This window comes from Apiospora hydei, assembly GCF_038363865.1.
Source record: "Apiospora hydei strain CBS 114990 chromosome Unknown utg000003l_segment0_segment0, whole genome shotgun sequence".
In the NCBI taxonomy this organism is placed as follows: Eukaryota; Fungi; Ascomycota; class Sordariomycetes; order Amphisphaeriales; family Apiosporaceae; genus Apiospora; species Apiospora hydei.
The window spans coordinates 1,895,525-1,910,817 of NW_027117362.1; the positions used below are offsets into that span (position 1 = coordinate 1,895,525).

Consider the following 15,293-nt stretch of genomic DNA (forward strand, 5'->3'; position numbering starts at 1 on the left):
TTTTGATCTCAAGAATTGTTCAGATTCCGATGAGAGTTTTGCTTGACGGGACTGTAGAATGAGAATGAGAGCCCGTGCACAACCTTCTGGTTGGTAGATGCTGCTTGCGGTATCCGGATCCTAGCGAGCATGTACCTAGGCTCTTCAATTTAAGCCTGGGGTACAAGGATAAGCTGGAAGACCTAAAAAGATCGCTCGCCACATGCGCAATTGTGGCTCGGGCTCGAAGCTAAGAACCTTATTCATTGACTGCTTTACTGACGACTGAACCTATCTACAGTACAGACTGCGTTGTTTACATTCCCCAGATGTTTGTTACGTCGGTCAGTCAAACCATCAATTTCTCTACAGTTGTGTTTCAGTATTAGCAGCAATATGATAGTTGGCTCAGTCCTTTGCTTGCAACGACGAGAAGTCGTGATGGACAACCTCGATATTGTTGCCGGCTGGGCTGGTGAGGAAACCACCATAGTAGCCTGGATGGTATTGCTCTCGGATACCTGGAGCTCCACTGTCGGTTCGATATCAGTATCTCGACCTCATGGTGCATGGGCTTGTTGGGTTACATACTTGTCTTTTCCTCCTGCGGCAAGGCCAAGCTTGTGGAACTCATCCACTTGTGAACGATCTATGCAAGGATTAGTCTTTTACAACTTCTGAGTAGGTATTGAAGTTGCCTAGATGGTCATACCGTCAGCCCGGAAACCGATGTGGATGGGAGTTGTGGTTTGCTTAATCTCTGCGCCTTTCACGACTGCAGAGACCCAAAAGTCCGGCTTCTGTGGGTTGCTGCCCATGGCAGAGACCAAGGGCGCGATTCGGAAATGTTCCTTGATGCCCAGCGGCGCCAGACAAGCATTCAGAAACTTGATCTCGTCCTCGAACACCTCGCTGGAGCAGACAATTCCGACGTGGTCGAAAGTGACCTTTGAGAATGCCGAGGATGTCATGGTGGGCTTTGATGACTGATCTGTTATTACGAGGCGGCTTACAGGGAGGGCGGAAGTAATGTAAAGTTGGGGAAGGAGAATATCGAACCAACACCTATTATTAAATCATCATCATGGAAGTCTTATATAACAGTCAGTACCTTGCTGCTGACTGCGGACTCGGGTGTCATTCGGCTTTTCCGAAAGCTGTCATTCCTAGCTGGTGCCTTGGGCTAGTGTCACATCTGCCTAGAGTTGAGAAACCACCCCTCAGCTGTAGTACAAAGCGATTGAATTAGGAGGCATCATTTTAGGCAGGAAGTCGATTCTTAGGAACGCCGCGGCTTGATCAGTGGGTTTCACTAAGGTGCGCCTCGACGGACAATTCTTCAAGGCGAGATGTCCGGGTCGAACGAGCCACACTGTGCCAGGCCTGTCCTAGCCACATATAAGTGCACCCCACAGATTGTGGCTTGAGCACTTGCGAGCTGATTCAGCAACTTGGAGAACTTCTGAGCAATTCCAGCTGTCATGTGATTGGTGGGACAACGCTTGTATACCGCTAATCCTATAGCGGCCTAGTGTCATGCCTGGGTCTGCTTCCAGTAAATGCTCGCCCATGTTCAGCCTCTTTCCAGCCTTAGGAGGTCCCAAAAATTCCATGAACACATTCCTTCAACCATCCTCACCTACGCCGTCGTGTTGATCTGAGAAACAGCATCGCACAATTGCCGACTGTGACTCGATTGTATCTCAGGGTGCGTCGCAAACCGGGAATACTGATGTCTGGGTGATTATTGAGAGTGCACCGCGCTGACCTTGACAAAGGGCAGACCGTTGCTTGAACCTAGGTCGCCCATGAAAGGGCGTTGCCACTTTCGACTCGACGCGACCGATCGATCAACACCCAACAAATCGCATAGAATCTCGCGTCTTTCCTGTCTCTATACGAATAAACAGGACAGCCGATTAATCAGGACAACATATTAGGCCTTAATTTAGAGTCAAGTGCAGTTGCGCTGATTCCGCCGATCTCTTTTTTTCTCTTCTCTTCGCCATCAACATCAACACATTCAGTCCTAGCCATTCCACAATCCTCATCGAAGCATTGATCAACTAGACCGCCAACATGGATTACGGTGACGACCATGAGTACGAGTACGAGGACGACGAATACGAGAACGATGGCATCACGCCAGAGGACTGCTGGACCGTCATTTCTTCTTATTTCGATACCAAGGGCCTCGTTTCTCAGCAGATCGATTCGTTCAACGATTTCCAGGATACCACAGTCCAAGAACTCATCGAGGAGTACTCGACCATTCATTTAGACCAGAACAACCCGAGTGATCCGGAACGCGCAATCGCCGTTCGACGATGGGAAATCAAGCTGGGCAACATCGCCATCTCTCAAGCCGATTCACCGAGAGGGTGAAGGTCAAATGGCACCCTTACTTCCGTACGAGTGCCGCGACCGAAACTTGACATACTCCAGTCCGCTTTATGTTAGAATCACCCAAAAGCGGCAGATTTGTGTCGAGGAGCCGGTTCCTCTAAACGAGATGGACGAAGAGCAGCAGAACGAGTATGCGCGCACGCAGGAACACCCTACGCGCTTGGTCTGGGAAGACGAGGAAGTGCCCAGGCCCGAGAAGCAGAGGGATCAGGAAGACCCCGACATGATTTTCATTGGAAAGATGCCCGTCATGGTCAAATCCAAGGCCTGCCACTTGAGTCGTGAAACTGAGGAGGACTTGTTCATGCTGAACGAGTGTCCCTACGATCAAGGTGGCTACTTCATCATCAACGGCAGTGAAAAGGTCCTGATTGCGCAAGAACGTTCGGCTGCCAATATTGTGCAAGTCTTCAAGAAGGCGCAGCCCAGTCCTTTCTCGTACACTGCCGAGATTCGAAGCGCGCTGGAGAAGGGTTCGCGACTGATTTCGTCGCTGATGTTGAAGCTCTACACCAAAGGCGACTCGTCCAGAGGAGGCTATGGCTCAACCATTCACACAACGCTCCCCTACGTCAAGTCGGACTTGCCAATTGCTATTGTCTTCCGCGCACTGGGTGTTGTCTCCGACGAGGACATCCTGAACCAGATTTGTTACGACCGCAATGACAGTCAAATGCTGGAAATGCTGCGGCCTTGTATTGAGGAAGCATTCTGTATTCAGGATAGGGAAGTCGCCTTGGATTACATTGGCAAGCGTGGTAACCAGACTACTGGTATGACCAGGGATCGTCGTGTGCGAGCTGCGCGAGATATCCTCCAGAAGGAGATGTTGCCCCATATTTCCCAGACGGAAGGCTGCGAAACCCGCAAGGCTTTCTTCCTGGGTTATATGGTCCACAAGCTTCTCCAATGTGCCCTCGGCCGACGTGATATGGACGATCGTGATCATTTTGGCAAGAAGCGTCTGGATCTCGCTGGACCGCTTCTTGGTAAACTGTTCCGAAACATTGTTCGCCGTTTGACCCAGGAGATTACGATGAACCTGAAGCGTTGTGTGGAACAAAACCGCGAATTCTCGCTTCAAGCAGGTATCAAGCACACCATCGTTACCAATGGTCTAAAATACTCTCTGGCAACGGGTAACTGGGGTGATCAAAAGAAGGCTATGAGTTCTACCGCTGGTGTATCTCAAGTCTTGAACAGATACACCTTCTCTTCAACCCTATCGCATTTGCGACGCACCAATACACCTGTTGGACGAGATGGCAAGCTCGCGAAGCCCCGCCAGCTTCATAACACCCATTGGGGCTTGGTCTGTCCGGCAGAAACGCCCGAAGGCCAGGCCTGTGGTCTTGTGAAGAACCTGTCTCTCATGTGCTCCATCAGTGTGGGAACCTCGACGGAACCAATCATCGATTACATGATCACGCGTAACATGGAGGTTCTGGAGGAGTATGATGCCACCAGATACCCTAATGCGACAAAGATTTTCCTGAACGGTTCCTGGATTGGTGTGCACCAAGACCCCAAGTCGCTCGTCCGTGATGTGCAGCAGCTCCGGCGCACGAACCAAATCCCTGCTGAGGTGTCCCTGGTTCGCGATATCCGCGACAGAGAATTCAAAATCTTCTCCGATGCTGGCCGTGTCATGCGGCCCGTATTCGTGGTCGAACAAGAAGACGACCCCGATCGTAACATTGAAAAGGGAACCCTTGTGCTGAGCAAGGACATGGTTCGCCGGCTTGAGGCTGATGCAAGCCTGGAGGCCGACAGTGGCGAGTTCTTCGGCTGGGAAGGTCTGGTGAACGAAGGTGCCATTGAGTATCTGGATGCTGAAGAGGAAGAAACGGCCATGATCTGCATGACACCCGAGGACCTGGAGACTTACCGTTTGGCCAAGGCTGGACATGCTGTGGACGAGGACAACGCCGACGACCCCAACAAGCGGCTGAAGACGAAGTTGAACCCCACCACACACATGTATACACATTGCGAGATTCACCCCAGTATGCTCCTGGGTATTTGCGCCAGTATCATTCCCTTCCCCGATCACAATCAGGTATGCATTTTATGCCTCAACTATGACCTGACAGTTGCTAATGTACGAATTAGTCACCGCGTAATACCTACCAATCTGCCATGGGTAAACAAGCCATGGGTTTCTTCCTTACTAACTACTCTCGTCGCATGGATACAATGGCCAACATTCTGTACTATCCTCAAAAGCCGCTGGGTACTACTCGATCCATGGAGTTCTTGAAGTTCCGTGAGCTTCCCGCCGGTCAAAACGCCATTGTCGCCATTGCTTGTTACTCTGGTTACAACCAGGAAGATTCCGTCATTATGAACCAAAGCAGTATCGACCGTGGTCTTTTCCGAAGTTTGTTCTTCCGTTCCTACAGCGACTCCGAGAAGCGCATTGGTATCAACGCCATTGAGAAGTTTGAGAAGCCCTTCCGCAGTGATACGTTACGCCTGAAGCACGGCACGTACGACAAGCTGGACGACGATGGTATCATCGCTCCTGGCATTCGTGTCTCGGGTGAAGATATCATCATGGGCAAGACGTGTCCGATCAACCCCGAGAACGAAGAGATGGGTCAACGCACTAAGATGCATATGAAGCGTGATGCTTCGACACCACTCAGGAGTACCGAAAGTGGTATTATTGACTCGGTTGTAGTCACCACGAACGCTGACGGACTTCGTTACGTCAAGGTTCGTGTGCGAACTACCAAGATTCCGCAAATCGGTGACAAATTTGCCTCTCGTCACGGTCAGAAGGGTACTATTGGTGTCACTTACCGTCAAGAGGATATGCCTTTCACCCGCGAGGGTATGGTGCCCGATATCATCATCAACCCCCACGCCATTCCTTCCCGTATGACAATTGCCCATTTGATCGAGTGTCTTCTGAGTAAGGTCGCTACGCTGAAGGGTATGGAAGGTGACGCTACTCCATTCACGGATGTCACGGTTGATTCCGTCTCCAACCTGCTGCGTGAACACGGATACCAGTCGCGTGGTTTCGAGATCATGTATCACGGGCATACCGGAAAGAAGCTGCGATCGCAAGTCTTCTTCGGCCCTACGTATTACCAGCGTCTGCGTCACATGGTGGACGACAAGATTCACGCGCGTGCCCGTGGTCCGGTTCAGATCATGACTCGACAGCCCGTCGAGGGTCGTGCGAGAGATGGCGGTCTGCGTTTCGGAGAAATGGAGCGTGATTGTATGATTGCGCATGGTGCCGCTGCTTTCCTGAAAGAGCGTCTCTTCGAGGTTTCGGATGCTTTCAGAGTCCACATCTGCGAGATCTGCGGATTGATGACCCCTATTGCGTAAGTAACTGTATATGACGATTTCCCTGTCTGAACTACTGCTAACTCGTACATCTTAGACAATTGCACAATCAGACGTTTGAGTGCCGACCGTGCAAGAACAAGACGAAGATTGCACAGATCCAGATCCCTTATGCTGCCAAGCTGCTATTCCAGGAGTTGCAGTCTATGAACATTGCCAGTCGCATGTTTACCGATCGCTCGGGAGTGTCCGTCCGATAGAGGGATGTTGCAGGTGATCACTAGTTGCTCAAGAAATCTAGATTGGGCTTTGGGGAAGAGAATTACTAATTTTACAGCGACCTTGCGTTGATGAGTCTTCAAGTGCAAGAGTTGTGGAACGAAAAAAAAACCTTGGCGTGGAATCACGTCGTGTCGTATTGATGTATAGCATATGGGATGGCGTTTCTTGCTGCGTCAATTTTGGTCTAGAGCGCAGAATCTCGGGGTGTTAGCGGCAGGCTGCATGGCGGTAAACGAGTTACGTCGAAGCCGAATATCATTAGTTCGCAAGATGAGTCTGTGAATGCGAACTATCCATCATTTGCCGGTCGGGACTTGACTTGAGTGTGACCGGGATCTGTGATCCGTCTCGTCCTAAAATAAAAGGGCGCTTATCTCTAAGTGTAAATTGACTTCAAGCAAACATTTCAGCTGCAGGTTTGTACCACCATCCCACCAACTTGGGGATGGCCGACAGCCACACGATCAATCCATCAATCTACATGACTCCAGGGGCGGCCTCCTCCCGTATCGCCCGCCATCCGCGTTTAGGATGTGGCCGAGATACATGGCGGATGGTGTTTATTTTTGTGCTGATTATAAGGTTTGTTGTACGTACAGCTGAAAGAAGAACGAAGCAACACGCGCGAAGTGCTGGCTCAAATAGATGAGATCAATGCAATCGATGCGAGGAACACCCAAACAGCCAAGAAAGCCACCCTTGTTGCGGCCGCACAGCTGAGGTGGCCGGGACGGGGACCGCCACTCAGCTCTCAATTTCCCTTTCTTGGCCCTCAAGCAGCCGAGATTGGCTGCATTCCTTTTTCCTTGTCCGTTTCCGTCCTGCGATCAGCGAGTGAGACACGGGCGGTGGCTGCGCCAACGAGCTAATGCTGGACCAGGAATTTTCCCGATATGTCGGAAACAAAAGCCTGGCGGTGTCCATCCCCCGTGAAAGAGCTTGGTCCCGGTTTGCCTCTCCCTCTCACTTGCTGCTGCTGAAGCTTGCTAGCTGCACGATGCGCACACCAACACACATCTCCATCCAGTCTGTCATGGACGGCATCACTCCGGTGTTGACATCTGATGCCCTCGATTGATTTCCACGTCCGCCATCATCAGCATCACAATGGACCCCAAGAACCAGACCTTCTTCATCGCGGGCAACGATGGCGTCGTCAACATGCCCGTCTGGATGGCCGAGATCGATGCCCGGCGCGTGCGGCTCGCCAACATCTGTATCAGTTATGGCGTACAACTGGGCCTCTGCCTCATGACCCTGCTGGTTTCCCTCACTCTGGTCCCCATGCACCGCATGCGCAAGTGCGTGCACCTCGTCCACCTACTTTCGCTCGCCGTTGCTGTCACGCGCCTCACGCTGTTCCTGCTGTATTTTCCAGGCCCTCTTTCGGAGTTCTACGTTAGCTGGTCCCATGACCCGACGCTGCTGAGCCCTTCGGACTATTACGTACACATTGTGGCCAACTCGTTCAACCCGATCCAATTCGCCCTCATCGAGCTTGCCCTTATCATGCAGACCTGGAACCTCGTTGAGACCTACTGGTCATCGGCCGTCTGGCAGGAGGCCCTCGTCAAGGCCTCGGCCGTGCTGATCGCTGTCGCTACCGTCGCCCTCAAGAGCGTCTGGGTCGCTCACTATACTGCCGCACTACTCGCCCGGGCCACGTTGCCTATCCAGCTCGACACCGTGGGCCAGGCGGCCACGGTCATGGGGGCCGTGTCGATTTTCTACTTTTGCGGCATCTTCTTCCTGAACCTCACCACGCACCTGAAGATCACTAGGGGTCTGCTGCACAGGTCCGGAAGGGGGCTTACTTCGTTGGAGATACTTACAATTGGGAACGGAATACTGATGGTTCTGCCAAGTAAGTAAAGAGTCACATTCCGTGTTTCTCAAATGAGACAACAAAAAAGTACCAGAACGTTTTGTTAATCAAAAACTGTGTCTCACCCCTGTGCAGGTGTCTTCGCCGGTCTAGACATCGCCGCGGGGCTCAGCGGTACCCGAGTCCTACCCTTTGACGCGGGATCATGGGTCCAAACCTTCGTCGTGGTGGGCCTGCCGCTCATCGGGCTCATTGCTCGGTACCGCGGCCCTTCGTCGCGGAACCCGTCGCGGCGCATATCGCTCTTCGCCAATGTGCCAATGCATAACCAATCACATGGGAACACCAAGAGTCACAACGAGGATGACAGCGTGCCGAGGAGCTTCATGATGGCTGACGAGGACAGCTTTGTTACTGCTGGTGCTTCTCGGTCTCGCTCCATTCGCGCCGCAGCGGCACTACGCGCCCGCTCGAGTCGTGATAATACAGCCATGGTTGGGAGTGGTAGCCAGCAGGATCGCAGTTCGGTGGTGTTCGCTGATCATCAACAACAGCAAGGACAGCTGGAAACCTCGGACTCGGCTGAGTCAGATGGTGGTTATATACAGTCCCAGAGCTCTCATGCTCCCATATACCCTCCGAGTATTAACATGGATGATGTCGAGGCTGCGAGACCGAGATGATGTTGGTTGCAAGGAATATATTATACGCGGCAAGATATACGGTTAGCGCATTTGGTTTTCGAGATACCCATGTAATTCATTAATATTTAGAAGCGAGATACCCGAGTCCTAATTGACTGTCATGTCTCCAATTTGTTGAATTGCCATCTGATCGCCTCCTTTCTTGTTCAAGGTTCGATCAATCACATTTGATCAGACACATCTTTAAGGACTTTTTTTGTCTTTTGCGACATGGTTGTCGGAATCTACCAGTCGCTCCTGCCTTCTACTTATATCAAGGTCATACGACTACTAAAAGGCATGCCACAAAAGCGGTATATCTCCTGTCTCGAAGGGAAGGTACGATGAGATCCACCATCTTTCCAACCTGGCATGAAAGGAACTCTGGTCATGATCTGGACGCAACTTCGTATATCAGCAATTGGTATGTGTTACATGGGTCGATCGTGACATATCATTGCACCCGTTTCCCCATCACGTCTTCTCCCAGAGCGACTCCAGGGCTTTTGGTTCTTTTGGTTTTCTTCATCTTATCTGCTCTGCATCCTCACATTGCCAAATGGCGTCAAGCTCGGTCGCAAGTTCGCCGGTCCTCTTCGACAGCCCACCACCACCCGGCCTGAAACCGGCACCACTCCGCATCCCAGACCGTAAGAGCAAAGGGTCTGATGACGCCAATGACCGAGAGTTCTGGGGAACGTATGAGCATCATGCATCGCCAAACTCGCAGGAAGTGCCCGCGACTCCCCCGTCGAATCGTGTCCATCCTGGATCCTTAAGCCATCGGCGTGTCGCGTCCAACAAGCTTGACTCTCTGGTATCCAAATTCGAGATTCTCGATGCAGTGAACAATGCCGACGAGGAGGTTCCTTGGCTTCCTCAACATCCGAAGAACAAGCCGGATGCCGAGCCAGACTCCCATCATTTGCCGCCACCCGAAGCGTCGACCGTGCCACGACGAGCGTTGGAGCATTCAACGTCGTCACACGAAAAGACTAGCACAGCTGAGGATTCGTCGGACATATCGCCATTGACAACTCGCCCAGGGATACCCATACGTCGATCGAATCTTCCACCGATCGCAGACTCGAGAACTGCCACAAACATCAATGATCCGGCACCGGCCACCCCACCAAAGCAAACCTACAATCTGGCCGAAAGCGAGAAACGTCCAGAGATTCTGACCTCACAATCCAAGCGTTCTCAAGCCGGCAAGGGACTTCGTGAGAAGAGCGCTGTCTCCCCTGTATCCAGGCAGTCCGGGTAGGATCCGAGGCTGGTCGCTGATCGAAGAAGACTGTTTGAGAGTGAAGAATGTATGAACACTACAGAAAACGTCACTCACGTTCTATTTGCAATCGGTAGACTGACGATGCTGTCCAGATTCGGCGTTCAAGTCCCCAAAGTCACTTCTGGACCCTGCAGCGTTCAGAGTGAGCCAACCAGACGTGAAGCTTGTTGGGACGTCGCCACGTCGGCTACCAACATCCAGATCCGCCAAGAAGGCTTCGCCTATACGACCAAAGTCCCCAAGATATTTCCGCAGTGCGATTGCAGCTTTATGCGGGCCATCTGCCTCGAGTGAAGAAGCACCGAACTCAATAGATGCTCATGTTGCTGAAAGGTGTCCAGAGGCAAAGACTGGTTGCGACGGAAAGCCAAGTGTTGCAGATCTCCGAAAATCTTTCGAGCAAAAAGTCCCACGTCAATGGCTCCCAAGCATTGCAACAGACCCCGACGAAGGGGAGAAGGAGTATGAATGTTTCCATTCAACAATCAGGATCTTCAAACAGGGAAAAGTCGATTTCCGCTGATTCTGGGCCTACGATGAAGATGGCAACATCGGGAGTGCCAGCTCAGGAGTCGTCAAAGACACTTAACATGCCTCCTAGCGCACGTCACAAATCACAACCTGAACTTTTGAAACAGCAACCGGCTGATGGGTTTTCAAGAACACCAACCTATCCCGCCCGGGTTCTTCGTACCCCTGCTACTGGTATACCGACGAGCAAAGGCTCTCGCCAACGACAAGCAATGCTGACCAAGTCAAAGACCATGGAGCTCTCTTCGGTCACTTCATGCTCCACTAAGGGACCTGGTGACCCTGGAGTTTGGGTAGCAGCTGAAACTGTCAAGGCGAAGAAAGTGCAATTGCCTTTCCCCCTCCTAGACCACGTATGCGTGACACACAAATCTGATGACGAGAATGACCTTCTGTGCTGTGGCGACGGACAACCGCGACATGTTCAAACTAAGCAGATGTCACACAGGCAACAGGCTGCTACAAGCTCTTCAGAAGGAAGCAACGTCTTTAACACGACATTCACCCAGGCTATCCCAGTAGAAGTCCGTCCAATCTCCAGACCGAACTCCAAGTCGGACCCCACGACGAGGCGCACGGCTAAGGTGGCCGATCTGCGCCGGCTGTTCGATCGACCGTCTCTCAGAGGATCATCGCCAACGGGGTTCATGACATTCGCGCGTCGTCAACGATCCACGATGCCGAGTATAGGGTCAGGAGATGCCACCAGAAACCACGATCTTGCTGAATACACCACATCATCCAATGAGTCGGCACCTGAGCTTACCACCGAAATCACTTTGGATGATTTCTCGTGCAGGTTCTCCCATGACCAAAATCCCACCAAGTCACCCGAAGGTGCACCACCAGTAACGACAGCCGGCGAAGAGACTCGGATGTCATCGAGCAAGCCGAGGGCACATTTTCACATGTCGGAAGATACCGAAACTGAAACTGAGCAAGAGGATTCGCCACTAAAACGACGCATTAAACACTTTGAGCATCTCCAGGTATCTTCCAATCCAAAAGGTCTTGCATATGGCCGGGCGAAATCACATGATGCGAATCTGCACGCCGCTTTCAAAGCATCCTCGCCACGAAGGGTTCCCTCCAAGGTCAAGAACGGTCAGTGGTTGCGAGAACGAGGCGCGAGCACCTGGCGGCGCATATCGAGTTCATTGAATATATCGACAGACGGCGGAAATGACACTTCTAACGTGCTGTATCGTGGTAGAAGCGATCTCGAAACATCGCTTTCAACCCATAGAGATAATTCTTTTGGCTTCTCGCTCCAACGTATGTCAACCCCTTTTCACCTCTCTCTGGCCGCTCCACATAACACCCCAACCCATTATCGCGAGTACTCGAGCGAAGCTAGCCACGAGGCCATGATAGCTGAGCTGAAATCGCATTCATCATATCTATCTCGTGCGAGACCCTCACCGGCTGCTCGCACGCCCAAATACCTGTTGCCGTTATACGCGGCGCGCAAGAGTCGTGCAGCCATAAAACGCTTTACCAGTGGTAGCAACAGAAGCAGTGAGGGATACAACATTGGACTGGATGGCTTAGTAGAAAGCAAGCCGAGCCGAGACGGCGATGTCCAACTGTTCTCCAACCCGAATCACAATATCGAGTCCGAGGATCTGCAGATGCATCCATCGCCGACAAATGAGGGAGCACCGTTAGCGCCGGTGTCTACCTTGCCCACCAGTGAGCAGCTGGCCAAGAAGACAGCCAAGGATGCGAAGAAGGCCTCGAAGGAAAAGGAGCGGGAGAGCAAGGCTGCCGCAAAGTCGGCCGCCAGGGAATCGAAAGCCCGAGAAAAGGGCAAGCAAAGCAGGCGCTTCGTATCGCTAGGCTCTTCGCACAAGAACGCCAGGGGCAGGAAGCCCACGCCGCATCCTAACACTCTCGAGGTCGACAGCCAGAGTGAGGCGGATGAAGGTAGTAGCGACAGGAAGAAGAAGCAAAGGGAGCGCTCTTGGGGCAAGATCACGGCGTCGGGCTTCATGGTACGACAGGCCAAGGTCGATGAACTTCATCAGCCCAAGCCTCAGAGGCCGGGTCAGGTCAAGAAGATTGTGAATATGTACAAGGAGAAGAGCACGAGCCTGCTGCGAATCGTCAGCGGGAACCAGAGTGGCCACAGTCTTGTAGGAGGGGAGGTGGTGGCGGCCGTCATGGCGCGGCTGCCGGCAGTAGCAGCAGAAAGAAAAGGGGAATCGGCAACACTGATGGTGAGGGGGACTCTACCCCAAGAGCCAACCCGGTCAAGCAAAATGAGAAGGCCAATCTTCCTGGTCAGGGAGGCGGTGGTAAGTACATGTAGCCCATACAAAGCACGACATTGGCAAGATGGCAAATGAAGACTAACCGTAGGATTTAACACAAGCCATGGGACAAGATGGCACTTATGACTTAGAATCGATGCCAAAAGCTCGTGCTGGTGATACCAGCCAGCATCACCACAATGTCGCTGTTGAAAGTAGCACGGCCAGTCGACGTAGGGGAAGTTGCAGAAGATTCTGTTGAGTCGGTGCTCTGGAACAGCGGCACGTTTGAGATATGGAGCACAAACATTGAAAAACGATAAACTGAAGACATCACTACTTCTCCTTGGAGCTATGGTATAGAAACATTATCCTCAAAGACACATGAGCCTGGGTGGAGGAGTGGGAGTATTGGATATGTGGCGAGGGTTAGCTGGATTACCGAAGTTATAGAGGTGGAAGGTGAGGAATAGAGTATATACAGGAGCCGGGTAATCGGAGCACTGCTTCAAACCTGTTGTTAGAACGTGAGCGAGGACACATCAAGTAACAGAGGTACCATAATCGAACCACGCATCCTTTACGTCTTGCTATTCACTATTATCCATTAGAGCACAAGTGTACATTCGCAACTGTCGCGGATCTTGCCTATTTAGTGATCATCAAATGTAAGTTGTCATTGACTTCGTACTTATTAAATATCGTCGTGCTACATCAGACGTCACTTATATCGATCCATCCATTTTTTGTGCGTCTGGGTGTTTGTTGATTTCCACCCGAATGCTATGTAGGTATGCATGTTTTGGACAACGACAACCAGGCCGTTGTAACGTACGAACGATGAAAGTTGCTTGCGTCTTTCCATAGGTACTCTTGTTCCGTCCATAGTACGCAAAACTAGGTACTTACGCAACGAGCCCCATCCCCTTTCCAATCTTCCTCGCCAGCGCCTTCTTGAGGTACTGCTCGCGCGCCAGGCTGCGGACCGTCTTGGCGAAGACGGCGGGGGCGACGCGGCCGCGCTCGACGGCGCGGCCCAGCATGAAGATGGTGTCGCCGAGGGTACGCTCCTCGGCTACGACGTCGTAGAGTTGGTTGCCGACGACCGTGGGGGCCACCAAGAGCTCGTCGATGCCGGGCGGCGTCTGGGTGCGTGAGTTGGAGATGACGCGGTCGGCCTCGTGGAGCGAGGACTGCAGGACCGCCGTGTTGGAGCTCAGCATGGCGGATAGGGGCGCCAGATTGCTGGCGTCCGATTGCAGGTTCTGCGCGGCGGCGAGCATGGCGTTGCGCTGGGCTGTTAGGCCGGCCAGGGAGGACTCGTTTTGCTGGCGCGCGCGCATGCGGAGCGTGTAGAGGGTCGAGGCGAGTTGGCGCAGTAGGGCGTCCTTTTCTGGGTTGGGCGGGATAGGGGGTGGGGGTATGTTCGAGGGCGACGGGAGAGAGAGCGTCAGGGGCTCGTCCATGATGTCTGGCGGAGGCGGTGGTTTCGGTTTGGGCTGTATCGGCGGCTGATGCATGGGCTGTTGTGGGTGCGGTGGTTGCCAGGTTGGAGGTTGGCCAGCATATGGCGGTCCCTGGTTGCCGTCATGATAGTTTGGGCTCATGGGAGGCAGACCTGGGCCAGGTGGTGGTGGCCCTTGGTAACCGGGTTGAGGGGCGGGTTGTTGGTATGGGCCTGGCTGCTGCTGAGGGTGGAATTGCTGGCCTGGCGCTTGGCTGTATTGTTGTGGTGGCGGTTGCTGTTGCTGTTGCTGTTGCTGCGTCGGTAAAGGAGGTGCGCTATCATATCTCGACATCCTGTTAGACGGGGGTGTTGTGCGCCATACTGGCTCTGGCGGGCTTCGTGTGGTAAAGGAGGCAGAGGGGGCCCATTGTTGTTGATGGCCTGGCCGGGCACAACTTGAGGACCATCGTGGCCTTTGGGCGGCGGTGGAGGAGGTCGATCCCCAACTGCGGGCGACTGAGTGTGAACCGGTGTTCTAGACAGCTCAGCAGGTAGCGGCGGGATCGGAGGGGGCGGTGTCGCTGTCGATTGCTCGGGTTGGGGAGGTCTGGGTGGCTGCTGCCGAGCGATGACGGGGGCTCTTTGGCAAACACGTCGCGCAGTATTGCTAGGAAGTCGAGTATGGAGGATTTCTGTATATACTTGCATTAGTACACGAAATTCTGGCACGTCGTCGACGCCGAGCTTCATTCCCACTCACATCCCAGAACTCGAGCCAACCGACCAGATACGGGTGGTATATGCGACCTTGGGGATCAACATGCTGGCCTGGCCTAACCATCATGGATTCCGTTGGGGTCACGTAGGCCAGAGGCGCCTCTCGGGGATAGGCATGCGGCACCCATATTGATATGGGAAACCGGTATGTGGTTCCTCTGAAGACGACGGGTATAGTGCCAGTAAGATGGACTAGCAGTGCGGAAACGCCATTGTCGAAGGTATGTACGTCGGTCCGCGGCGACAACGATGGATAGACAGATAGCGCCTGGGCTACGTCGTTATATGTTCGATTAACATTATGATATTCCTGGAGAGCGCCCGGGTTAGATCGCGTGATCAAAGCAAGCTGCAGATGCCGTCATATTCAATGCGACAGGCAACGTTAACATACACTGGTCAAGACGCTGTACAGCCAGTTCAGGACATGCTGCTGAACAGCCATCTTCTGCTTTTCGTCTGCAACCGGCCAGCCCAGCGGTTTCTCATGCGTACGAGGTCGTCAATCGCATCATCC

The 15,293-nt window shown here is 52.8% G+C and overlaps 5 protein-coding genes across 5 annotated transcripts; 3 read left to right on the forward strand and 2 right to left on the reverse strand.

The window, feature by feature from the left end:
• Nucleotides 1-387: 387 nt before the first annotated feature.
• PG997_002404 (glyoxalase family protein) lies at nucleotides 388-950 on the reverse strand (the record flags this gene model as incomplete). Its single annotated transcript, XM_066806719.1, has 3 exons — nucleotides 388-511; nucleotides 571-628; nucleotides 692-950. 3 exons carry the CDS (start codon nucleotides 948-950, stop codon nucleotides 388-390), a joined length of 441 nt encoding a protein of 146 aa, XP_066674015.1.
• Nucleotides 951-2,058: 1,108 nt separating this feature from the next.
• On the forward strand, nucleotides 2,059-5,948 carry PG997_002405 (DNA-directed RNA polymerase II subunit RPB2; the record flags this gene model as incomplete). The annotated part of the gene is made up of 4 exons (XM_066806720.1): nucleotides 2,059-2,360; nucleotides 2,425-4,444; nucleotides 4,498-5,726; nucleotides 5,786-5,948. The coding sequence occupies 4 exons, from the start codon at nucleotides 2,059-2,061 to the stop codon at nucleotides 5,946-5,948; spliced, it is 3,714 nt and encodes a 1,237-aa protein (XP_066674016.1).
• Nucleotides 5,949-7,077: 1,129 nt separating this feature from the next.
• PG997_002406 (uncharacterized protein) lies at nucleotides 7,078-8,478 on the forward strand (the record flags this gene model as incomplete). The annotated part of the gene is made up of 2 exons (XM_066806721.1): nucleotides 7,078-7,834; nucleotides 7,931-8,478. 2 exons carry the CDS (start codon nucleotides 7,078-7,080, stop codon nucleotides 8,476-8,478), a joined length of 1,305 nt encoding a protein of 434 aa, XP_066674017.1.
• Nucleotides 8,479-9,037: 559 nt separating this feature from the next.
• PG997_002407 (uncharacterized protein) lies at nucleotides 9,038-12,611 on the forward strand (the record flags this gene model as incomplete). Its single annotated transcript, XM_066806722.1, has 4 exons — nucleotides 9,038-9,741; nucleotides 9,971-10,231; nucleotides 10,272-12,371; nucleotides 12,440-12,611. 4 exons carry the CDS (start codon nucleotides 9,038-9,040, stop codon nucleotides 12,609-12,611), a joined length of 3,237 nt encoding a protein of 1,078 aa, XP_066674018.1.
• Nucleotides 12,612-13,463: 852 nt separating this feature from the next.
• Nucleotides 13,464-15,221, reverse strand: PG997_002408 (UEV domain-containing protein; the record flags this gene model as incomplete). The annotated part of the gene is made up of 4 exons (XM_066806723.1): nucleotides 13,464-14,334; nucleotides 14,382-14,691; nucleotides 14,756-15,125; nucleotides 15,171-15,221. Coding segments are annotated over 4 exons (1,602 nt in total), but the record flags the coding sequence as incomplete, so codon positions are not given.
• Between the last annotated feature and the right edge of the window lie 72 nt (nucleotides 15,222-15,293).